This window comes from Megascapheus bottae, chromosome 8, assembly GCF_031878675.1.
Source record: "Megascapheus bottae isolate mThoBot1 chromosome 8, mThoBot2.hap1, whole genome shotgun sequence".
Classification (NCBI taxonomy): domain Eukaryota; kingdom Metazoa; phylum Chordata; class Mammalia; order Rodentia; family Geomyidae; genus Megascapheus; species Megascapheus bottae.
Window position 1 is genome coordinate 41,867,556 of NC_143516.1, and position 26,602 is coordinate 41,894,157.

The following is a 26,602-nucleotide window of genomic DNA, read 5'->3' on the forward strand; positions in this document are numbered from 1 at the left end:
GCATTGACCCCCTCCTCCCTCTATAGGGCGAGACGAGCGGGGCGGGATGGGAGGGGCGGAGGGGGGTGGGAGCTGGAGCCTTTGGGAAGTGGGCTGTCGGTCTGTCCTGCCAGCCTTGAAGGCTGGGCCAGCCTGAAAGGACTCTTTAGCCGTATAATGATGCCTTATGCCATTCCGAAGGGGGACGGACGGACGGATGCGGTGGGAGAAACAAGAAGGAATGAAGTCTACACTCATGGTGTTCATTCCCGGGCCGTGGTTTATCTTTATTTTTGTCATTTGGTGAACAGTCGCTTTGCATTCAGCTATTCAGACATGTAACACCTATCTGAAAATTCACAGATGCACAGGATTTAAGAGAAAAGATCATCTTTTTGTTAATGTAGTCAAAAATGAGTCTGCAAGTGTACCAATTCACCAGTCGAGCCTTCCTCGTTAGACCCAGTCCTTCTATGCATAAGGACAGTTTGGCATAAGCAGGTTTGGGTTTTTTCATTACCCATTAGGGTAAATTGTAAATCACAATATGTTTTAGGATGATTTTCTGTCCCTCGAGTCAGTGGACTGTCGTTTTCTCATTGACTTTCAGAAATGGGTACTTTCAGAACCTGAAATTGGACTGCAGTGGACTTATCAGACCATACAGATGCAACCGTGTTTGTAAGGAAGTATATATGTTGAATAGTTTGCTGTATAAATCTGTGGACCCTTAGTTGTGGACCCCTAAAACTTGACCATCTTGTGTAGCTGCCTCTGTTCCAGAAACAAACAATAACAACAAAACAGACCTAGGAATGGCAGAGACATTCTTTAGCTTATGTGGCTCCCTGGTGGCTTGTGGTGTAGACGGAGGACTCAGGAAGGCTGAGCACTCTTCTTTCTTCACGACTAAAAAATGATTGCTGAAAGGGTCATGTTTATGTATCTTTCCAAAACGTCTTGGTCCCTGACTTCAGGCTTACAGATATTAGGCCTTGGAAGTCGATGGACAACAGATGTCATCCTGCCTCCTAGAGGATGTAAGATAGTTGGACAAATACGAGAGAGGATGGGAGCTGCCTAAAGTGCCACAGAAATGATGGTTGTTACTAACTTACGGAATGCTAGGTGAATTGGTATTAGCTTATGGTTACAGAAGGCAGTTAATACCATCCTCTGTCCTGCAGAAATTATCAGCTGAATTCAAATGAGGGTGTTCACTCTTAAAGTTTTCCAAAATCTGTTTTTTTCTTCCACTTTTCTTATGTTTTATCACCAGCATGAATATAAAGAAAGCTATGTAAATAACTTCATAATAGTTATAATTTGTGAATATTGGTGATTGTCTTTTAGGCTAGTTAATTTCCCTTCTCATTTGTTCCTCATAAGCATGAATATATAGATCTATATCCATATATATATATATATATATATATATAATATGAACCCAGGCACATCTGATATACATGTGTATATCAGAAAATAATTGTACATAAGGTGAAGTGTTCTGTGTATTTTATTTCTGTAAATCATAAAGCTAATGAGGTGTTGTCATCACTTGACAGATTAGGAAATGGGTATATTAATACATTACAGAGCTAGGATTTAAGTGGGGCTGTGGCTCCAGGGGTAGGGTGGTAGCCTTGAGCTGAAGAGCTCAGGGACAGCGCCCAGGCCCAGAGGTCAAGCCCCATGACCAACAAAAAAAAATAGCTTCAGAGCTATGATTTGAAAACATTAGTTCATAAACAACAGAGAAGCCTACTTTCTGACATTCGATTTGTACAAATACTTTTGGCACTATACCTGTCAGAAGAGTGAAAAGATACCATTACCATTTTTATGATTGTCCTTTTGATTGATGGTTTTACAGGAGCTTTCAACATGAATTATACAGAGTCTAGCCTGCTGGCAGAATCAACTGTGATAGGCTTTACATCTGCCATAGAAAGTATCACCCCGGTGCCTTCCAATGAGACAACATGTGAAAACTGGAGAGAAATACATCATCTGGTTTTTCATGTAGCGAACATTTGTTTTGCAATTGGTTTGGTTATTCCAACTACTCTTCACCTTCACATGATACTTCTTAGAGGAATGTTAACTATAGGTAAGACATCTGGAGGTTTATGTAACTTTTTGAAATTTTGCATCTGATAGGCTTTGCATTGGGAAGGCTTCCTAGGGTTTCATACCTGGTTTATAGGTACCAAGAAATTTAAAATGGGGCTGGGAGTTTGGTCTAGTGGTAAAGCACTTATCTAACATGCACAAAGCCCTGGCTTCAACTCCTCAGTACAAACAGAAAAAGCCAGAAGTAGTGCTGTGGCTCAAGTGTAGAGCATTAGTCTTGAGAAAGCCTGAGGACAGTGCTCAGGCCCTGAGTTCAAGCCCCAGGACTGGCAAAAAAGAAAATAAATGTCAAATTTTACTATACATTAGCAGTGTATCAAGTAACTTGGAACACAGGCCTTCCAAAACCATATCTCTCCCTTTTCTATTTAGAATGAAGCTAGGTAGGCTTTCATACATTGTATAGATTTTCTAGGTATCAGAAAATTAACTTGTGAATAAGAGTATCAACTTTAGAATCAGATTAGTGAATCTAATTCTGGTTCTGTTACTTACTAACAATGTAACTTGGGTAAGTCTTTTCACTTTTCTACCACCACAGTATCCTCATGAGTCAAATAAAACCAGCTTACTCATTTATACATCGGTGAGTAGATAGCTACAAATATAGATACAGGCTTTAAAATCTACCTGGCACAGTAAGTACTATTAAGTCTCATCCATTATTATTTGAAAAGACATTTTTCTGTGGCCTGAAAAGCAACATTGGGAACAAATATACATCATACCCACATATGCATATATTTGTCCCTAGTAACCTTGACTAGGTAGATTAATTTTGATTCATCTCAAAACAATAAAACAATTAATGTATTTTAGCCTGTGGTACTTGACAGATTATCCCCTGTATAGGATTAGTTCCCTGATTATCCATTTATCCTGGTGTATCTTTGACACCTATAATGTGCCCAAGATTGAGAAAGACAGTCTCCATTGTGTCAGAACAGATGGGCAGTGCTACCCTGGGGTATGGATGCTGCGAAGCAGGCGTGCATTCAGTCAGTGCACAGAGGGACAGATAAGGTAGTAAATTCAGCAGGAAGGTAGGAGAAGCAAGGTCCCACTGAGGCAGTGACAGTGCAGCCAGCCTTTGGAAGATGAGCAGGATTCTTCATGTGTGAGCCAAGCATATGCATTTCAAGATGGGAGTTTGGACCACAGAGCTCCTCTAGTCTAGTACTTTAGCCTCTTAATGAAGAAGATGAGGCTTAGCCAGTTAAAAGTCTGAGCTTTACTCAGAGGCTCCAGATAAAGTTTTTAAAAATAATTAGCTTATGTGTACATCTGTAGCAATATATTTGCAGCTTAGTAATAATTTCACCTTCAATTACCAGTATCTAGTTACTTTCATACATAAAATTAAACAAAAGGAGCAGGATATCTCACGTAAGAGAATTTGTAAGAAAAAAAACATGAATGGAAATTTCAGGAGGCTAAATTTACTTTTATTAATGAATTTGTTCATTTGTATTAGCACCGGGGCTTAATCTTGCTTTTAGCTTATGACTGATACTCTGCTACTCGAGCCATACCTCCATCTCTAGTTCCATTCTTTTTGTTTCGTTTCTGCTTTGGTTTTTTGCTGTCTAGGGATCAGGGGCTCACAGATTTTCCTGCCAGGATTAGTTCTGAACCGTGAAACTCAGATCTGGGAATCCTGAGTAGGTGGGATGATAGGCGTGAGCCACAAAATGAAACCTAATGTGCCTATCAGCCCAGCTACTCAGGAGACTCAGATCTGAATGTCACAGTTCACAGCTAATCCTGGAGGGAAAAATCTGTGAGCCCCTGATCTTAGATATTCCTAAAATGTGGTAGCTTTATCACCAGAAAATATGTTCGAAGGTGTTTGAAATATGTGATGTGTTAACTTTGTTTTTGACCAGGTTGTATCCTTTACATCGTTTGGGCTACGCTCTACCGATGTGCCTTGGATATAGTGATCTGGAATTCCGTGTTCCTGGGGATCAACATTTTGCATCTTTCTTATCTTTTGTACAAGAAAAGACCGGTAATTACTAAAATTATTTAATAAGGAAATGATTTCAAATATAAAAGCTTTTTAAAGTACTTTGTTCTGACTTGAGAATCATCATCTAGCATCTTTTTAGTTCATTAATATAACTTCTCTGGAGATTAAACCTTCTGTTGATGCATGTCTGATGGTCAAACATTTGCTATCTCTGAAATTTGTTCTAAAAATGATTTTTGAACAGTTGAAATCATTAGAACATAAACAATTATGAATAATATTCTTTTTTAAAGTCATATTCCTTGATGATTTCTTTGTCAGTACTCAAATATCACTTAGAACTATTTCTGCCTAGAATAAAATTACAAACTCATTGATTTGCAATAGTTCATGGTATTTTCTTATTGTATTTCTGATGTACTTTTTCTTATGTACTTTTCCTGGCCCAAAATATACACCTCAGGAAATCACCATTTATGGTGGGTAGTTACCAAAACACGACTAACTTTTTATTTTCAGATCTGATCTGCCTGGCTGTATTTTTGTTGTTATTGTTCAGACCAAGAACAAAAGTAGAATAGGCCTGGACAAGGTGGCACATATTTGTAATCCCAGCACTTAGGAAGTGAGGTAGGAGGATCTCTGGTTTGAGGCCATCCTGGACGTCATAGTGAAGGGGAAGTGAGACGGAAGCTACATGAGTGACTGTCACAGACAGACAGACAGAAATTCACATAGTACATTAAGAACAACAATCACAAAGATAAACCTCTTGTTTCCATATAGTGGAGTTCATTTCGTTTAGTCTCATCCTGTATGACCATATGTACATAGATTTTGAGCTATTGTGATCCTCCAGTAGGAGAATCCTAGATGTGTAGTTTACTGCCTTTTCTAAGTACTGATATTCAGCCATGTAAAAGATACAGTGCTTATACAAGTCTTAGGTTCAAGGGCATACCTGTATGTAAAAACCTATCAAATAATTTCACAGGCGATGCCAGCTTGGTTAATACAGATGAAATAGACATGTCATTAGGGTATAACTTAAAGTTACTGTCTATGTTGCTTTACCGAATTTGCCTTCTCTGAGTAGTAACCTGAAAATCCCAATGATACGTAATTTCTTTCCCTCCCTCACCTTATTTGTTGATCCTGGACGCTGTACACCATCTGTGATGCTATGCTATTATTTTATTGAGCAGCAGATCTGCTTTGGACTAAGCAGTCTCATGGCAGAAGGAGATATACAAGAAAAGAAAGATCAGCTCTTCGTGTCCATTTTTCTTTCCTTTTTGGCTAGATGCAGTGAACTTTATTGGTGGTAGTACCACCATAGAATGTAACACTCTCCCTTTCTTCATGGAGTCTGAGATGGGAACTATGAGGAAAGGAGATTCTTGGCATGTGGAGGGGCTGAATAGATGAAGAGACTCTCTCAGGACCAAAGCCTCTCTCATCCTCTTGAGTTCTTATTGGGGTGAGTGGTCCTAGGGCTCTTATTCCTTTGGAGACCAATTTTGTCATCATACCAAGAATTGAGCTTGGCAGAGTGGCGCGGAGCCCAATGTCAGTCCCAGGATCAAAGGTGAAAGAGTGGATATTGCTGTTAAAGCTGTAGAAGACAACCTGGTTCTTGATGTAGCCTAGGATTCTCTTTAGAGTAGTATTCCCAATACCTACTTTCCACCTTCTTAATATCATATTCAGTAGCTTTTTCTAGGCTATGGGTCAGAGACACTGCCACCAACATATAAGGAATGAGCACACAGAAGGCCATGGCAGTGAGCCTTCCATTCAGCTTCAAGATGACTTTGTCCCAACTTTGACAGCCCCAGTGGGTGCAAGGATGATGTTCTGAGCAAGCCCACAGTCATCTTGCATATTGCTGGAGGGGCCATCCACAGTCTTCTGGGTATGGTCTGGGCTGTGATCGTGAGTCCCTCCATGATGCCAACGTTGTCATCTATGAGCTTGGCTGGAGAGGCTGAGCAGGTGTTAGTATAAGGGCATTGCTGATGAAGTAGAGGGAGTTGCCATACAAGGCTCATACCCATCACAAACATGAGATACGACCATCTTGGCTCCATGTCTCCATTGGTCCTAGCCTTCTCTATGATAGCAAATACAGCTGTAGACTACAGAACATTCTCAGCACCTCCTCAGCACCAGCAGTACCCCTACTTGACATTGGCGGGAACTCAGGACCAGAAGGTGGAGATAGCCTTGCTCCGGGAGTTACCCTGGGTTGAATCATAGCAGAAGATGTAGAACACATAACCGAGGTCAATTCATGGGCCATTCGGTGCAAAAATATCTACTTTACTGGAGTTGAAAGCAGCCCTGGTAACCAGGTGCCCAGTTCTACTCATTCTAACCCGCAACCCTGTGTCTCAAGGATGCCATGGGCAGTACAGGAGAAGAAACAGCAATCTGTTAAAGCAGAGAACCTCCAATGTCTCTTAAAACATCTCCTCAGAAAGGAAAAGTCACTGCTCCTGTTTCATTGGCCAGATAAGGTCACAGCAGACCCACAAATGTGGAGAGCAATATGGGTAGGGGGAAGTGAATTCTTTTGTGGGGGATAAGGCAGCAAATAAATGTGGACAAAAATATATAAACTAGAACAATTATTGTCATCACATCCATTCCTGTTAATAATTGGCACACACAGAAACTGAGAAAATCTTTTGATGAACAGATGCTCCGAAGTGGGGAAGAATTAAGCCTGCTTCATGATGATATTGGGTCTAGAACAGAAGCTCAAAGGATGTAACAGAATGTGTATGTATGTTACTAGGCTTTTTAGATCTTAGGTTCCTTACTGTGCTACTTTGGAAAATGTACCTGGTGGAAGTAGGACATATTCATGAATAAATTATTTTAAATGTTAGCATTTACTCTTAAGTTACTGGAGCTCTGGAATTGGGGGAGTAGATGAGTATAATAATGAGGACAGCCATTCTTAAACTGCTGTTTGGCCTTACACATTGAATAGGTAGAGTGTTTAGTTATCTGGGCTTTTGTGTCTTCTCAGACGAAGAACCCATGCTGGATAATCATCAAAGGGAAGCATCAGGACAAACAGATGCTAGAAGGGTGTTGCTGGGAGTGGCTCTTGTGATGTGGGTCTGTAGGTTTTGTAGTGTGTCTGTCAGAGCATTCATGGAGACAGAGGTCATTCACAGTGCAGCACAATGTGCCAGCCACCCAATTAGTGTGATTTCCAGAGATAATGCGGGGTCCAGATGGGCCTGGGGAATATTGCAACAAAGGTGATTAAGCTCATTTGCTTGTCTGTTCTTTCAGTAGCCAGCCTTATTTACTCAGGTTTTATGAGTGTGTGTGTGTGTGTGTGTGTGTGTGTGTGTGTGCATGCGTGCATGCATGTGTGCACGGGCACACTGCTACTGAGATAAGCTCAGGGCCCCATGCCCTCTTTGGCGTTTGCACTCAAGGCTGGCACACTACCACTCAAGTCACACCTCTACTTTCACCTTTTTGATGGTAAGTTGGAGATAAGGGTTTTACAGACTTTTCTTCCCAGGATTACAGGTGTGAGACATCAGTGCTTGGCTTGAAGAGTTTATTTTGACTTAGGATGGACCTGAGTTAACTCTTAGACCATTTTATTTTCCTTAACTTTACTTGATAATACTTAAATGTGATGACATGACTGCAGCATTGTCCTTAGTGGTAAATTAAATGATAATTACACAGAGATAAAATGCATTATTTTTGTAAACTTATTTTCACATTGATTCTTGCATTGTGTGGTTCTTTTCCTTGCTGTAATATTTAGAAGTACTACAATTTGTTGTTCACAGAAGGTTCTCAGGGGGAGAAGGTGCAGGTTGTAACAAGACCTAAAACCTCAACAGTGGCTTTATGGTCAGTAGAAAGAAGTGAGATCTGTAGTGCTCGTTCTTCTTTATGCTTTCCAAGGTGAGCGGCTGGTGACCTTTTCAGCAAAAGTAGAAACATATACCACTGCTTCTTCCCTGTGTAACATTCCATGGATCCAAATTCAGAAGGTTGATAGTATGTATTACAGATTTGTTTATTCTCATGACCAAATTTAGGCCACAGAAGTGTATGTGTGTGTGTGTGTGTGCGCACACGTATGCACACACACACAGGCTCTAACAGTCCCCCATGTTCCTGCCTTTCAGGTCAAGATTGAAAAGGAACTCAGTGGTATCTACCGGAGACTGTTTGAACCACTCCGAGTACCTCCAGATTTGTTCAGAAGATTAACAGGGCAGTTTTGTATGATCCAAACTTTGAAAAAGGGCCAGACATATGCCGCAGAGGATAAAACCTCCGTGGATGACCGTCTGAGTATCCTGCTGAAGGGAAAGTATGGAAAGCCAAGCTCCTAGTTTGCTTTCATTATCCTTATGGCCTCTGGAAAGGAAATGAGTAGAATTCAATTGTCAATATTTTAATCATTTTTTTTACTTTGTCTTTCAAATCCCAGTGACTTTTTATTTTTTAATTTTTTTCTAAGCTGTTATTGTTGTTTTAGAGGTGATATACAACGGGGTTGCCTTTATGTAAATCAGATGATAAGTATATTTCCTTTCACATAATGTCATCTCTTCCCTCATTCTCTCCCATTCCCTCCCTCCCATCTCCACTCACAAATTGCATAGCCCACTTTCATTGTTATAGAAAATTCTCAGGGGAGAAAGTGCAGGTTGTAACCTCAACAGTGGCTTCGTGGTCAATAGAAAGAAGTGTGATCTAAGATAAGCTGTACTTTTTCACACTTTTACCCCTGATTCTGTGCTCTCCTCCACCGTCCCATAGGTAGGTATGTGAATCCACCACACATAAGGTAAAGAATACAAAGTCATAAGGAAAAGGAAAAACAATTAAGAAAAAGTCCTTTGTTTCCATCTCGTTGGAGGTCATTTCAGTATGTATATTATTTGATATACATATGAAAAAGCAATTGGGTATTGCCCCTTTGTGCAAGTCATTTTTTACTTCTTATTTGAAGTTCACGAGCCCAAATTGAAGCAGGATTAAATTTGGCATTAAGTATCAAGAAGCTTATGTATGACACAGAGGTAATTTGCTTATTTCTTGAATATCAAAAACATATCACTTCTAGGAATATGAATATTCTCCAGAGAAAGCCAGGGTGTAATGTGGACAGACATTATTTTATGTGTTTCCTTGTTGTCATTTGAGATGAGGCCTCATTGTATTGCTCAGGTTGGTCCTGAACTTTTAGACTCAAGTGTTTCTTCAGCCTCAGCCTCCTAAGTAGCTGCTAAGCTTCAAACATCATTTTATTAATAGCTCTTAAGTCTCCTGGTGTAACAAATTGTCATGTCACTCCAGCTATAAGAGCAATTAGAGCCATTTGAGGGCTCTGTGCTAATTCAATAATAGATACAATTTCTTTTTACTTAAATTATGTTTTGCTATAAATACTTAGGAAGTGCTCTTAATTAAGTCCTGTTCATTATCTGTAATTTTTGTTTTGACTGTAATGATGTTTGAACTCAAGGCCTACTACTTCTTAAGCAAGCACTTTACCACAGAACCACTCCTCTTGCTCTTTCGTGCACTGGTTATTTTTGAGAACATGGTCTTATTTCCTGCCTGGTGTGTGCCTGGACCCAAACCCTTCTATTTCTCTTCCCACCATAGCAAGGATGATAGATGTATGCTACCACACCTAGCATATTTCTACTGATATGGAGTCTTGTGAACTTTTCTACCCAGGATATCCTGGAACCACAATCCTATCTAGCCTTCTAAAGATAATTATAAGCATGAGCCACCAGTACTCTGCCATTAGAATGTTCCACTACAAAATAAAATCACATACAATTGGGGTGATTTTAAAGATTGTAATGTGTATTACACATATGCTTATTAAGCATTGCTTTGTGTTATCAGAATGAAGGTCTCCTATCGAGGACATTTTCTGCATAACATTTACCCCTGTGCCTTTATTGATTCTCCTGAGTTTAGATCAACCCAGATGCACAAAGGTGAAAAATTCCAGGTATGTTTTGGCATGGTTTTTAAGGAGAGTATAACTACTCTTATTTGAAATCTGATGAATATTAACAGAAAAGTGATTTTGATTTATTGGAAAAAGAAGCTAACATATTATATACATCAAATAATCCTATTTTAACATTTAACACTATATATATATATACACACATACATACACAAAGGAAGATTTAGGATTTAGCCATGCTATTAACGTTGTTATTTCAAGGTGCTTGCTTTGTTATTTTCTTTTTGCTTATTTGAATTTCTATAATTTTCTCCATAGAAAACATCTCAAGTTTTCATTATGAACAAAAAGGAAAATGTCATTTGTAGATGATCAGTGTCTCTAAAACACTATTTATTAAGGAAAGACAGAATACTGGCTTTACCCTAGAGAATTTATTTTGCTAATCATTTTGGGAAAAGATCCAGTCACTTCCATTTTATAAGGAATGAAAATGTTTAATAGGACTGGGAGTTTGGCCTAGTGGTAGAATGCTTACCTAGCATGCACAAAACCCTGGGTTCAATTCCTCAGTACCACATACACAGAAAAAGTCAGAAGTGGCACTGTGGCTTAAGTGGCAGAGTGCTAGCCTTGAGCAAGAATTGTCTAAGGACAGTGCCCAGGCCCTGAGATCAAGCCCCAGGATGAAATGAAAAGAAAAGAAAAAATAGAAAAGAAATCAAGTTTTCTCCATCTGAAGACACTTTGCACTGATTCTTTTTGTAAGTGCAACTCTTCTCCTCTCCCTCTACTGAACTTATTGGAGGGAAAGTAACTGCAGGTATGGGCAAGAATTTCCTTTTCTTGGCCTCTGGATAAGCAGAGTGAGAAGGTCCAAATGTTTAGGCAGGAAATAGAATGGGAGTAGAATCTACTACCTGAGGAAAAAAGACTTGCCAGTCCTGCACTTGAACTCAGAGCCTGTACACTTCCCTGAGCTTTTCAGGCACGTCTAGTGCTCTACCACTTGAACAACTGTTCCACTTTGGCATTTTGGTGGCTAATTGCACGTAAGAGTCTCCTCGGACTCCTGAGTAACTAGGATTACAGGTGGGAACCACCAGCACCCAGCTTATTTTTATATATTTTTGCTACGCAACTTTAGATGCCAGCGTCAAGATGAAAGGGAAAATTCAGAGATGTATAGTTTATTTACAAGGATTTCCACCTTTGCCCCAGGCTTATCCTATCTGCCCAGTTAGGCCTGAATCATGCAGCTTGTTAATATTAGATGCTACATTTACTAGAGGGTCTCACAAAAGGTCACTGCCTATGCGCAATACTATTCCTGTGATGGCTATGTTTCATATGCAGAATGAGAAAGCGAATGCTTGCTTTTTGGGCTTTGCTGTCACCAGAGGTCAGCTATGACCTGAGAATTGGGTTCTAATTATAACAATGTCTTTAATCACTGCCATCTATAGACTGGGGGAGGGCTGCTTCTTTCTTTTCTCCTCCTATCTTCTTCCCAAGCCAATAGTTGCCTGTCCTGTTTATTTCTTTGTATATAATAGCAGGTAGCTTCCTATAGCTCAGTCTCATATTATCCAGAGCAGACAAGGATTTAGATTGGATAGAAACTAAAGCTTTGTTATCAGAAACAAATCATACCTGAGAGGCCAGGCATACAAACATATTCTACCTTCTCCATAGGACTTCAAATTTTATTTTATTTATAATTAAATTATCCAAAACTCTTCTACCAGTATCTATGCCCTCTTCCTTCTTAGGGACCAGGGACTCCATTTTAGTCATTGAGAGTTGTTCCCACTAACTAAAGTGAAGATTTTTGGTCTACAACCAAACTTGAGGTACCATACTCCCTTCGGGGGAGGATGTGCTCTCACTGTTTATAGTATCTGCAGGCAGTTAGTTAAGAGTAAAATACAGCTGCTGTGCATCTGAGAAAGAATACTATGTATTGGGTCTCTTCTCAAGTGAAAAGTGTCTGGTTCTCCCAAGTCCGCATTTACTCCCTTAGGCCCATCGTAAAGAGCACTTAAAATTCTCATGGACACAATATCACCCACTGCTAATATCAACCTTCCCTAACTCTAGCTGGTTAGGCAGCATTCTGACAAGTAGCTACACCCTTTGGCTTTGATTTCTCTGAATTCATTCTCTGATCAGGGTGCTATGAATTGTGATTTTATAAAAGGAGGAAAGAAACGGAAAGTAGATCCTGCTCCTATATCTTGAGTGTTGTTCAGGTAAATAGAGTCATTACGGTGATAACAGACATACTGACAGAGCAGAGGACACGGATCCTGAAATAAAACCTGAAGTTCATTCTCCATAGATGCTTGCAATTGTTTTGGTAGTTTACCAAAAGTCTGCTTATACCATATTTCGGTCCAGTTTACACATAGTTTTATATGTCGGTACAGAAGCTTGAGCTCATTGGTGCTTAACCAGTTTGATATGGTCCTGATAACATTGGCTAAATCCTCCCCAAATGACTCCAGTCCTATGTCATCTGTGTAGATGCACTTTCCTCTCCACACTCCTCTTCACATGTTTGCTTCTCTGACAGGTCACCATTGTTGCCGATGATAACTGCAGATACTTATGCTGGTCAAGAGAAAGATTAACCTACTTTCTGGAATCAGAACCTTTCCTGTACGAAATATTTAGGTATCTTATAGGAAAAGACATTACAAATAAACTTTACTCATTGAATGATCCTACATTGAATGAAAAGGTATGTACTTTTCTGAATTAAAAAAAAATAATATATAAAGTGAGGTGTATTTTTCTTTCCCTAATATGTTTCTCTGAAATTTCATTAAGTTGTGATATGTTAAATGCAAAGGGGATAGTTAAAATGGAGAGATTCCTCACCATATCGTTCATTGAAAAATGGTAATATTTTAGAATTGTCATAGTTCCCATATTTTGGGAGTAGCAGAGAGGGAGTCGGCATTTTGGGGGATAAGGAGCTGTCTCCTTTAAGAGTCTATGTAATTTCCCTGAGAGCATGACACAGGGCACAGGGCAGTGGGAAGCTGCAGACAGAAGAAAGGCTGACAGACGAACATCCACCAACAGAAAGTTGGCATGGTAGCCTTGTCTTTCAGACCTCTTCCAAAAACCCATAGCTGGTAGACCTAGGTGGACTTTGACAGCTGCCTAGATCCTAAGTAGCTTGCTTTTTTTGGTCAGTCATGAGGCTTGAACTCTGGACCTGGGCACTATCCCTGAACTTTTCAGCTCACAGCTAGATAAGAGTCTCACGGACTTCTCTGCCTGGGCTGGCCTTGAACTGCAATGCTCAGATCTTAGCCTCCTGAGAAGCTGGGATTACAGGCATGAGCCAGCAGCACCTGGCGTTTTTTTCCCCTTGGTCGTGAGTCTTGAACTCTGGGCCTGGACATTGTCTTTGAGCTCTTCAGCAAAGGCTAGAGCTCTAGCACTTGAGCCACAGTGCCACTTCCAGTAGCTTGCATTTTGATCTCAATACCCCACACTTGATGAGAAGAAGTTGAAGTGATTACAGCTGAGAACAAAAACAAATGTTTATGTGTTAGGTAACTGTTCTGTAGGCACACTAAGTATGAATGTGTCTCATAAGTCATCTTGTCTAGGCTGGTCATCAAATTAAGTTAAGGCTGGAGATATATGTAGCTCAGTGGTAGAGCCCTTGCCTACCATGGGTTCTATCACAGCACTGAAAAAAAAGTTATTTAATAGTTAAAAACAATCTATTCTGGGCCAGGAGTTTGGCCTAGTGGTAGAGTGCTTGCCTAGCATGCACGAAGACCTGGGTTCAATTCCTTGGTACCACATACTTAGAAAAAGCCAGAAGTGGTCTGAGGCTCAAGTGGTAGAGTTCTAGCCTTGAGAAAAATCCAAGGACAGTGCTCAGGCCCTGAGCTCAAGCCCAGGACTGGCAAAAAAAAAAAAAAAAAAAAGAGTGTCTCAAACTTTCCTGCCTTTGAGCTGGCTGGCTTTGAACCGTGATCTTCTGATACCAACATCATAAGGAGTTAAGATTACAGGCCTAAACCTCCCCCACCCCTCTATCTCTCTGTTTCTCTCTGTCGCTCTTGTTTCACAAAAAAAACATGATTCCTTTGAAATCATCCTTTCAGGGAATATATGATTTGCGACTCAGAAGTCTTAAAACTTTGTTTTGAAACAGGGAAAAAATGAGGGAAAGTGGTGACACTGTTCAAAAAGAAACATGCACGAGAAAGGGTAGCAATATGTGTGAAGTAATGCACCTTCTATCTGGTGATAGAATGTAACCCTTCTATTAATTACAATAAAAAATATATGAAAAAAAAAGAAACATGCTCGTTACCTGACTTAGGTAACTGTAATCCCCTTTGTACATCGCCTTTTTAAAAAACCCAACTCTGTTTTGTAGAAGGCTAAGAAGTTGGAGCACCAGCTCAGCCTGTGCGCACAGATCTCCATGCTAGAGATGAGGAACAGCATGGCCAGCTCCAGTGATGGTGAGGACGGCCTGCAGCAGTTCCTGCGGGGCTCCTCCAGCGTGTCCTCGCTCCGTAAGTCTCCCCAATGTGCTCCTTCTCCACTCTTTCTGCATGCCGACAGGTGACACTGCCAGAGACAGGAGGCAAAGGGATCAGAAAACTAACTGCACCATTTGGCAACTTAAAGGTGCATTGAAAACAATCACTTTTTTTTTTTCCTTAACTTTTACTTTTTCCCCTTGGATTTTTTTTTTTTTTTGCCAGTCCTGGGCTTGAGCTCAGGGCTTGAGCACTGTCCTTGGGCTTTCTCAAGACTAGAACCCTACTACTTGAGCCACAGCACCACTTCTGGCTTTTTCTATGTATATGGTACTGAGGAATCGAATCCTGGTCTTTGATCATGGTAGGTAGGCATTCTACCACCAGGCCAAACTCCCGGCCCCTCCCCTTAGATTTAATATCAGTTGAAACCCAGCTTTAGAACTCTTATTTCTTAAAAAAAAAAAAGAACTCTTATTTCTTTTTTAAAATATATTTTTATTGTAATTAATAGAAGGGTTACATTATATTCACCAGATAGTTCACATACATTTATACCCTTTCTCATGTCATGGTCCTCATTTCCCTTTTCCCCCACCCCCTGCCGCTCATGTTGTTTTTTTCCCCCTTTTAGAACTCTTATTTCTGTCCCAGGAATTGTTCACTTATTTTGTCATCTACTTTGCTTACATACTGGTTCACTGAAGTAACATAAAAGAGTCTGTGTACTTTAGTGTGGCTTTGGCAATGTGGTACTGATTCTAATTGAAATGAAAGCCTAGGCCTAGCAATCTGTTAAAAATGATAGGCAAGCCAGGTGCCTGTTCAGGTGGCTAAGATCTGAGGATCATGTTTGGAAACCAGCTTGGCAGAAAAGTCCAAGACTTATCTTCAATTAACCACCCCAAAGCTGGAAGTGGAGCTATGACTTAAGTGATAGAATGTTAGGACTGAGCATGAAAGTTCAGGGATGGCACCCAGGCTCTGCATCCAAGCCCCAGGACTAACATACACACACACACACACACACACACACACACACACACACACGGCGGGGGGGGGAGGCAAAAAGTGGTAAGTGGACAGCTGATGTAGGTTTTACTTCTGGTTGATTTTCTCAGTGTGACTGGGTAATGGTATATTCCTGGTAAGGAGACTCATCCAATCCCCCTGGGACCTATCTCATTTATATACATATTCTAAGACTCCTACAGACCAATTTGAGCCATTTTAGGTAACACTAATTACACAGATGTTAGAAATTAGTAAAATGAGAGAAACAAAATTATTTTCAAAATTCAGTGCTTAAAAATAAGAGTATGAGAACTGAGAACAAATTCATGTAATACTTAAATAAGGCACATTTTTTTCCATTGTAAAAGATAAGAAGTTTTCACCTGTGCAGTTGTATTCTAAACCAGAGCAACTTGTTTTTTTGTGTTAATACTAGCACTTGAACATAGCTTTGTACTCTCTCACAACTGGTGATGTATCACTTGAGCCATGCCTTCAGTCTGGTACTTTGCCTGCTAATTGGAGATGGAGTCTCACACACTTTTCTGCCAAGGCTGGCTTTGATCTACAACCCTTAATCTCAGCCTCTTGAGAGTTAGGATTACAGACATGAGCTATGAGCACTTAGTTCAAAGCAACTTTTTAAAAAGTGCAAACACTCATTCAACAGTCTTATTTATGTGAATGATGTTATAATTTTGTACACTTTGGATAAATGGATCAAAGATTCTAAGTAGTGCTATCATGAAAGGTTAGAATTTATAAGATCATATAATTGTTTTGCAGTTAAAAGAAAATGTCATCTTTTCCCTTTTAGTGTCTTCTTTCTGTTGGGACTGAGAATTAAATTAACATAAGACAGATAAGTAGGAGAAAAGCATATACATTTAATGTTTTACAAATAGCATGGGGAACTGTTGTAAGGAAATGACTCAAAGAAGTAGTTAAGGTCAAACAGAAATAGGAAGCTGGAAAAAAAGCAAGTAAACTATGTAGGAAGACTTAAAGATAAAAGTTATTTAAATAAGGTTTTCACAGAGTTTTCTGTCTCAACTTCTTGTTTCTGTTAAGAATGCTGTTTTTGTTCCAGAATAGGCTTTTACCTGGGAAGTTCATCTCCTGTCTATAAGAAACAGGTCAGAGTAATCTTCTTGCACCTGCTGTTTCTGGATCTGCCTTTAACTCAGAATAGTCAATATATCATAATGACATATTTTTATTTCCTTCAGATGTAAATGCTCAAAGCCACCTCTACACATAGGAATGTGTTATAGACCTAGTGGGGATTTTAAAAGAAGCACCCACAGAAAACTGGAAATTGTTGCATTTTATTTCACGGTGATGTCTTCCCCACTCTACAACTTCACCAAAGGAGTTGTCCTCAGGGCTTTTGGCACCCTGGAAGACAGGGAAGGCAGTGGTGGCACCTTCTTTCCAAGATTCTTACCACTGTGTGTACCGTGGGAATGGTGGCTCAAGCCTGTAATCCTAGCTCCTTGGGAGACAGATATCAGGAGATGGTGATTCAAACTCAACACTTCATAAAGGGGATGGAGGAGTGGTTCAAGTGGTAGAGTGCCTGCCTAGCAAGCATGCTGAGTTTAAGCCCTGGTATGTCCAAAACAACAACAACAAATAACTGTGATGTTCATTTGAACATGGTTTAAGTCTCCTGCTTGCACAAAGGGGCTAGTGCTAGGGAGAGAGCAGATGAGTGGATAGTTACCCAGTCTACTCCAGTGACCATTATTGTACTTTATAGATGAGGAAACTGGGAATATGAGCTCCTTATTCTCTTGTTTCAGTTGTACAACAGTGGATGCTGGGATACAGATCTAGGGATCCTTTTGTGATTGTAAAACTCGTGTTTGAAAGACTTGATTGATATCATTGGGCACAAAAGTCAAAATTACTATGCCAGGTTTTTGAGAGATAGACACAGTCACAGACAGGCAGAGACAGTAACAGAGATTTGCAGGTTGATTTATTGCAAGTCAACTGAGAAGGAGACGGGAGACAAGTTCAAGTCTGTCTCCTATTTAACCTTCTATTGTAAGAATGGAAGCAGTCAGGATAGGGAGAATTAGAGGGCTGATGGAGTGTCACTGTGAGTCCTGGTGGGATAATCTACATGCCATAGGCTGGACCAAGAAAAGAATGTGGGTAATTAGGATCTATTGCCAGCCTCCTGGAAAAGTTATTGTTTTGCTAAATTGTCAGGCTGCTCCTGCCTCCTGGAAAACAGCGACATGGCTTTTAGGAACAGGGAAATGATGGGTTCTTTTATGACTCAGTTCAGAATTGCTCCTGTTTTAAAAAGGGGGAGGAGTCAAATAACATTTGACTGGTGCTTTATACATTGCATACCCATTTTTGGATTTGGTCCTGACAACGCAGGGAGCTAGTCAGGGAGGGTGCTATTATTCCAGCAGCATGTGCACATGCACACAGTAGAGATGTTCCCAAAATCTGGTTTAATATGTGGGTTTCTCCTCCCTCTGTGTGTGGGGAGGGTTGTTTCTACATTTTATTTTCATTGTTTTGTCCTGTAGAATATTGCTTGTTAAATGTACATGGGAATCACCTGGAATCTTAAGTTCATATGATACAGCAGGTATGGCATGGGGCTTGGAATTTCACATGGTAAGCTGCCAAGCTGTTGCCCTGGGATTGGCCTGTGAACACAGGAAGGGGCTATGGAATCCTGGGGTCTGGAATCCTGCGGGTATCCCCTGGGGGTAAAAGGGAATCTGGTGAGGACAGACAGTGTGGAAGAGAATGCATGGGAAATGACATCATAATGTGATGCAAAAATGCAGATACACAGAAAGGCAGTTCATTGAAAGGTGAAAGGAAACTTGAAGTGAACTGCTTCAATGGAATGACTGCTACTCCCGCTTCTTATACTTGGCTCTATTTCTACACATGTCGCAGTGCCAGATCCACAGCAGATCCCTGCACTCTGGGCCACACACACTCTGTATTCCATTTCAAACTGTCACCTAAAAAAAAGCAATGAAATCACCAGAGGAAAATTCAGTCCTGTCATTTAATATCTCAGACGCCAAAGAACACTTCCCTCTCCCCTTGCTTTGCTTCCTGGTTTCATGTTTTCCACGTGTGATTGTGAGTTAGGAAGAGAAGGGACAAGATGGCTAAGACTTGTGAAGGATTAATGTCATCACACACATATAGGATGGTTTATTTCCTGTCAGTTTTAGCTCCTATATGTGATATCTGTCTCACTGTCTCTGTCTGTATCTCTCTCATATGTACACACACACACACACAGATTGATTTACTTGACAGTTGTAATCATTAATAATCGTAGCCTAGCAAGCATTGTCATGGAAACAGCAAAGCAAATTATGTTTCCTTAAAGGTTGCAGGACATCAGTTAATTGAGGTGAAGCAACCTGCTTGGGCTTGTTTTTGTTTTTCACCAAACATGAAACAACATCGACAATGTAGTCAATTGAAATTCATCTTGGTTAAGAGTTTAGTAGTCCAAACCATGCTTATATTTCATGAAATTTACCTGATAATTGTTATTAAAGATAAAATGAAATATTTAGAGACATTTCTTGCTGAGAAAAAGGTTTCTGTGTATATTTGTGTATGCTTAATGTAAGGGAGATCCTCCGAACAATTCCATATGACCTACTTGTATAAAGACGTTTAAGTTGGCTTGTGTTAGTATTCTAATCTGCAAATACTAGCAGCATATCTGATGTAAAGAGTTTCTTAGATCTCTTATGTGTTTATTTACCTGGAAAGATACACAAGCCAGTACAACATATGTAGTTTTTCATCTGTTTTTAATGCAATAATCTGCTCAGTGCAATTTGTATTTTGTTCCACCGTGGACATCCACAGACTTTAAAAAGCAAGCTTTGCATAAATTGTACAGAAATGTAGAAAGGAGGTATGATCCTGTAGCCAGCATGTGGCAGAAGAGCCCTGGAGCTGTTCTCAGACCCACCAAAAGGACTAGAGAGAAAAACAAGGTCCCCATTTTGGAGCTGAGTAAAGTGAAGCTTAGGAAGATTCATTAACGTTAGTCCCTTGACTAGCCTTGAAACAAAGCAGTGTGGAGTGTGTCATAAGCCCTTATTTTGTTTTCCTGTTCTGCTGCAGTGATCCACGTTGGTGTGAGCATGACATGATTTAGGGACGTTCAAGCTCAGCCCTGGCCATGTTCGTGTGTGTTGTCAGAGCTGCCCTTTTGGAGCCGGCCTCTTGTCTCCTCCTGGTTTTACTAACCTTTCCTCAACCCTACAGCTTTCTCTTTCTAGACAGAAGAAGCGCTGCAGGACTTCTGCTGTTCCTTAGCTGCTCACATGTGGTGGCTGTGAGGCACCTCGACAGAAAACAATCTGAGAACAATATATTGTTCCACAGAACAACTTCTTCCTGGAAGCAATTATTTATACCAACCTCACCATATACTTTAGTTTTGTATTCTTTACTGGAGTTCCTCATTGCTGGTGCTCATTCCATTTGATGGAAAACTAGGTGCAGAGGCCAAAACAATCCTTTAAAATTCTTGCTGGGAAAGTTTCCATTCAAGCTGGGTGTGGTGGCATATACCTGTAGTTACAGCATTAAGGAAGCAGCCAGCTAGTGCTACTCAGTGAGATCCTGTCTTCAGTAAAATAATATTAAAAGAAGGAAGGAAGGAAAGAAGAAATGAAGGAAAGATTGGTTCATTTTAAAGTTGATGTCTTAAATTAGAAAAGGAAATCTTACAGAGCTGGTGATGTGGTTCAGTAGTGGAACACTACTACCATGCACAAAGCTCTGGGTTTCATCTTTAAAAAAGAAAAAGAAAAAAAATTACAAATTAGGCAAAGGCAGGAATGATAATTCCTTTTAGCAAAGAAGCTATTAAAATTCTTCCACAGCCCCATTCATCAAAAAATGTATAATCTAATTAAAATTCTAATCCCTTGTAAGTTTTTAATTACTTACTAAAGCACTTGGCCAGATGGTTAAATATATAAAAATAATAACACTTTGAAAGGAAAGAAGAAAATGTCATTAAAGTTAACGAGAGATAGAGAAAATCTTAGAACTTCCTATGAGCTAGATTACAAAAGCACTGCAATTTTTCTCGGTGTATTTGATAAACCACCAAGAGTGGTCCTGTGACAAACTTCACATCCTGTTACTCATTTGCAACTTAGGTTGTAGCTTACTCACCCTTGAAGCAGGCATGACCTTCACTTTGGGTTTAAGAAAAGCCAATGCATCTGTTCACTTTTACTTCCTAGGAGAGGCACTTAGGCCCCAGGTAATTAGAATGAACAAGAACAAGTGTAATAAGTTCAGAGCATCTTTTTCCTCTGTACATCTAAGTGGTGACCAATAGTCACAGAGGTATAGACCTCTGGTTCATATATAAAAATCTTGTATGGCTCTTTAACTCCAGGTTTCAGGGTCTGCAGGGCACCTGAGCCTAGTTTCCTTGGGGCTGTCGCTCTAGTTAGCACAGCAAGCAAGGACCCTAAAGGACACCGAGGTACTTGTGTCATCCTCTGTAGGAGCCAGCATTAGCCACATCTGCACAGGTCTGATGAGAGGCCATGCAGACATATCCCAGTCCTCTGTGACAATTCTGTCATTCCTAGCATTCGCACAACCAGAGGTATTGCCGTTCGTCTTAAGGATCTTACTGCCTAAGTCTCAGTCTTCTATATTTATTCAAAGGCTGTTTCTTGAGTCTAAGAAGTTTCTTTTTGGTCCTTAGAAGTGTAGCAGTGCTACAGTTCCACCTCTTCCCCTAAGAAGACTATGAATGTGACGTGTTCCAGTCAAGTACTGGTCTGCTGGCTATACTTTCTCCATGTACTGTGTCAGTACAAAAGGATGTGAAAATCCTTTTCCCTGATGACTTAAAAAAACACACTAGTGTACAATGACATAGTTCCCAGTCAGTAGTCACTCTTGACATAATTGCTTAACAATTTCACACCTGATCAGTCTCAAGTACATTTCAGTCTGAGACCATTTCATATAGTTCAACAATGTGTGCACATTGGTAGCCAGAACCCAGCATGTTCAAGGAGATTATAACTCATAACAGAAAATTATGATTATGATGTCTTCCTGATAATAATATGTATTATAAGATATAGTGACTGTTTTGTCTCCTAGATGTCAAAGTGGTATTCATAAAAGAAAACTCATGTTGCTGGAAATGTTATAGATATGGAATTACTTAGAATTTCTCTAGAACTTGGAGTCAATGAAAGGCAAAGTATTATATAGACTCCATGACCTCATGCAATGTCCTTGGAGGGTATAGTTAACTAAAGTTAAGCTCTATTGCTTCCTCTTATGCTTTCCACATCTGCTTTAGGTACGTGAGCCTTTTGGGTAAATTTCTAGTGCTATTTTCAGTAAGATCCAGGCATACTTACAGAAAGGATAAATTAATGCTCAATGTGGGAAGTATAAGATAATTCCCTTGAAAATATGATAGCCCTTCATTGTGTTTTGGTTAGACTCCAAATGGGTTTTGAATTTATTAGGGCCCAAGGAAATCTCTGTCCTGAGCTCTGATTATTTCCCTCTGGAAATGAAGAAATCCAGCGGGTTGGAGGGGTCAGGTGAGCTCAGTGCTCCTCAAAGCCAGTTTCTCTGCTGACTCCAACAGTTCTGGGTTCCCAGCCTGAAACAGGTGACCCTGTCCTGTTTCTGGCAGTTAACACCATCCTGAGGCAGTGTGATACTGTGACAGGAGATGCTCTTCACTATGGCTTTGATGCCTAGCAAGGGACCAGGGAGCTAGGATGTGCTGTGTAGCTTATGGCCGTGGCGTCAGGCCTGTCCTTATCTGCTGCTTTGTGCCGCCATGGTGGAGGAAGAGCAATGAGGAATGTGGTGGTGAGCACTGGGACCTGTGAAACTTGTAGACTTCACCTTAGCCACAAGCCTGAAGTGAGAGTCAATCAAGTCTCAGTCTTTTGTACAAAAGTTAAATATTGCTGGGCTGTTAAGACCACCTGGCTTGTTCCCTCCCATATTTGTTTCTGTCTGCCTAGTTTGCTCCCTGGTGAGGAATGACACCATGTTTCTCTGGTTGTCCTTTAGCTTTTGAGTCTGAAGTAGAAATATTGGCATGGATGTGGTGAGAATGAATTGCTCTGGGCAACATTTTGAATTCCCAAGGAGTAAGATTGAGTTAGAAACCAAATCTGATCCATTTTTATTTCCCCCAACATTGATCCTAGCAGCTAGCCCAGTAGCTGTTCGCTCACTCTTCACTGATTGGCTAAAAGGGCTTTCAAGGGTAATGTACTATTAAATCTCCTTATTGATGTTCCCTGGGAGGAGAGAGAGCTCGTGACCATTCAGTAAGCAGCAACATCTAACCTGCCAGTTACATGGAAGTCATTTCCTTTAACAGCAGTAAGGGAAAGCATGCAGCCTATTCCCTGATGCCCTCCCGTCCCATCGGACACTGACAGAGGTCACATGCATGGTGCCGAAGTGAAGAGCTTCACAAACTATTTCTACGCTTCAAATCCTGGCCTGGTAGAGATGATGCAGAAGAGACTGATAACAGTCTTTCTTCTGGGTATCCCCGAGATCCACCTGCTCTAGAGGAAGGCCAGTGGAGCTCTACCCTTCTGCATGTGGTTGATCTGTTCTGGATTAAAGGTGATGGTTGTGTTTGTGTTCCACCCACTCAATATCAACTTCTCACATTCCTCATGTGGAGGTCAAAGGAAGGACTTTTTTGTTTGTTTTGAAAGTCCCGGGGCTTGAACTCAGGGCATAAGTACTGTCCTTGGGCTTTCTCAAGGCTAGAGCTCTACCACTTCCAGCTTTTTCTGGGTATGTGGTACTAAGGAATTGAACCTAGATCTTTGTGCATGCTAGGCAAGCACTCTACCACTAGGCCAAACTCATAGCCCAGGAAGGGCCTTTTCTGGTCACCATGCATTTATAAGTAATTACAAAGGTTGTAGCTGTGTGTGTGTGTTCTGAAGTGCAAGATAGACTTGGCCCTGCTCACACCATGTTTCCAGTAGAGGAGAAGTGCAAGTACTGTAACCCCAGTGTGCTGAAGAGTTGAGATAATGGAAGATTATGCATGAGGATTCCCACCTTGAGGAATAAACGGGAGTATGCTCAGTAGGGATGGAAACAAAGCAATAGCAAGGCAAAGGCTGTGTTGGATTTGGAGAGCAGTGACTTTGCCAGGACTTAGCCACAAGGGGAAGGAGCTTACCTTGGCAGAGCCCTGGCTGTTACCTGATGGGCTAGGAGTACTGATTTTTACACTTTTTTATGTGGTAAACACACCTGTGTGCCCCCCCCAGGCAATATTGTGGGAACTGAATAAATGGACTAGTGGAACACTTTTTTGCCTGACTATCCAGTATAATAGAACTTACAACTGAAAGTTGTCTATTTTTCATTCTTAAAAAAATGCAGATAGGCAAGGTAGTTGAAGTCAGAGGGCATTTGTGCGATCATGACCTTTCACCCTTGGTTTGACAGATGGGTGTAAAAACTGCAGATCCATTATCCCCATCCTTAACTAAAATAGGCTGGGCGTGTTCCTGTTCTGTGTACTGCACAGTTATGACAAAATGCTGTTTATTATTGATTTGGCTTAATGCTCCTAGACATGCCGTCCTGTTTGTCTCAAGGGATTTGCCTGATCACAGATACTCAGCCTGAGTTAATATTTTATGAGGCTCAATCATAACTGGAAATGTGAAGGAAGCTGTGGCTACTAAGGACAATTTCACAGTACTCAGGACAGCTCAACACAGAACACAAAGCTCAACACAGAACACAAACCCCGATTTGTATTGTATCACCACAAGTTCTATTTCCTATATCAGCTAGCACTACAGACTGTGATGAATTTTTGACAGCTTCTTCCCCAACCATATTCATGTTGCAGTGTAATCTTACAGATATTTACAAAGTAATTATTCCAACACTGACTGACCTAAAAGCTGTGTAACTATTAAGTCAGTTAATCATCATAATAAGCAACTGAGGTGGATAGATAGGTTTTGTTTTGCTTTCTTTTCTGAGCCCAGGGCTTGGACTCAGAAAGAGGTCCTTGAGTTCCTTTTGTCCAAGGCTAGCCCTCTTACCACTTGAGCCACGCCTCTACTTCCAGCTTTTTCTGTGATCAATTGGAGATTAAACTCTCATGGACTTTCTTGCCCTAGCTGGCTTTGAACTGGGACTCTCATAGCTGAGTCTTCTGAATAGCTAGGATTATAGGCATGAGCTTAGTAGGTAGACATTGGCTAGTCCTTCTTCATGGGTAAGGAAATGGAGTCCACAAAAGAAGTTGCTGTCCACAGTCTCACATCGAGGAAGCATCAGAGCAGAGAGCTGAGCCCTGGAAATGTTCCTGGAGCCTCTGGTCCTGGCTCGTATGCATGCGACCTCTGTCTCTCTTATTCCTAAGCAGGAAATGAACTGAATTGGAAGGTGATATCCTCACCACGGTGACACCCTTCCTCCAGAACTGCTGCCTGTGACATTCAGGTGGCCCTGGCTCCTCGTCCCTGGTGACAGCGGTCTGCTGCTGACTCTTGTCAGCAAATAAGAGCTGAGCTTGCCAGTTTTCCACCATCTTGTAGCCAGTCTGCTTCCCACATAGAATCCTTATGCTCCCTTCCTTGTTATCAAGCACATCAAGTTAACTACAGGTTTTATTCATTGTCCTCTTGCCATCCACCTCATATTCCACCAGTTTGTCAACTTGGTGCCACTCGCTTTGTGATTGGGCAGCACGGATACAGACAGGTACAGGTACAGGTGGAACAGACACACTCACAGGTGGATTCTAGTGTGGAAAGGTCTGGTGTTGATACTTGTCGTCATGTGAACCACTCCCTTGAGAGGTCTAATAAACTTGTGATTTCCAGGCAGTTCGCTCTTCATCCAGCACGACGTTCATTACACAGTAGCTTCCCTCCCAGATGGCTGAGTGCCCCCCCTCTCTCTGCCTCCCCCCTTCCCTCCCTAACTCCCTCCCACATTAGTTCAGACTATGGCTGGACTGGAAGTGGCAAGAAATGTATTTTACATGGTGTTCTTCAAGATAGGGTTAAGTGCTCCCATTTGGCTTCTTTGGGGAAATGGACAGATCAACTCTCTAGAGCCTAACCTACATGCCCAGAGGTTTAGTTTCTAGTTGGGATGAACAGTTCCCATGTCACACCAATATTCAGCATGTGATGCGCTCACCAGTCTTCCTTTCCGTGTGTTTTCACAGCCTTGTCCTCCCCACATCCGCGAGGCTCTACCAAGATGAAGCCCATCGAAGAAGGGGTGGAAGACGACGACGAGGTCTTTGAACCAGTATCTCTGAATACACTTCAGGCTCATCACTTGCCTTGATCAGAATTGAAGCTACCAAGCCAGAAGTTACCCTGAAGAGATCCTGCGAAATACCAGCTGTTTCATGACGTGATTATTGTACTTAAGTATATTCAGGCCAACAGAATTTAAAGCATGCGAGGAAGGTCAAAGATAGATGGTTATTTCACCCATCCTTTTCTGTGTACAGCTTTATAAGTGTAATTGAGCCTTCTGACTAAAAATCATTCTATTTTGAGATCTATATCCTCACAGTATTTTCTAGAGACAGAATATTATTGGTTTTTTTTTTTTGTTTTTTTTTTTTTTGGCCAGTCCTGGACTTGAGCTCAGGGCCTGAGCACTGTCCTTGGACTTTCTCAAGGCTAGAGCTCTACCACTTGAGCCTCAGCACCACTTCCGGCTTTTTTCTATGTATGTGGTACCGAGGAATCGAACCCGGGTCTTCATGCATGCTAGGCAAGCACTTTAACCACTAGGCCAAACTCCCGGCCCCCAGAATATTATTGTTTTAACTAAATCTTAGGGCTCTATCAATGCATATCCCTCTCCTTTTTTTTTTTTTTTCTCCAGTGTGTGGCTCCTTTTTCTCACAGAATTGTTTTTTTTCTCTCACACGGCAATTTAAATTGAGTT

At 40.9% G+C, this 26,602-nt stretch overlaps 1 protein-coding gene across 2 annotated transcripts; it reads left to right on the plus strand.

Annotated features, from left to right (window-relative positions):
* The first annotated feature begins 1,858 nt into the window (after window positions 1-1,858).
* On the plus strand, window positions 1,859-26,292 carry Popdc1 (popeye domain cAMP effector 1). 2 transcript variants are annotated; one of them, XM_090338364.1, is made up of 7 exons: window positions 1,859-2,089; window positions 3,999-4,123; window positions 8,257-8,444; window positions 10,001-10,109; window positions 12,646-12,813; window positions 14,482-14,623; window positions 25,863-26,292. In XM_090338364.1, the coding sequence occupies exons 1-7, from the start codon at window positions 1,864-1,866 to the stop codon at window positions 25,985-25,987; spliced, it is 1,083 nt and encodes a 360-aa protein (XP_090194490.1). In that variant the 5' UTR covers window positions 1,859-1,863; the 3' UTR covers window positions 25,988-26,292. The 2 variants fall into 2 exon arrangements, with proteins under 2 accessions (XP_090194490.1, XP_090194491.1); XM_090338365.1 differs by having other exon boundaries at window positions 14,485-14,623.
* Window positions 26,293-26,602: the final 310 nt, after the last annotated feature.

Coding starts and splice junctions, on each gene's coding strand:
- Popdc1 (XM_090338364.1), top strand. CDS start 1,864: ATGAATTATACAGAGTCTAGCCTGCTGGCAGAATCAACTGTGATAGGC. Junction 4,124..8,256: donor TTTTGTACAAGAAAAGACCG/GTAATTACTAAA, acceptor CCTGCCTTTCAG/GTCAAGATTGAAAAGGAACT. Junction 12,814..14,481: donor ATCCTACATTGAATGAAAAG/GTATGTACTTTT, acceptor TCTGTTTTGTAG/AAGGCTAAGAAGTTGGAGCA.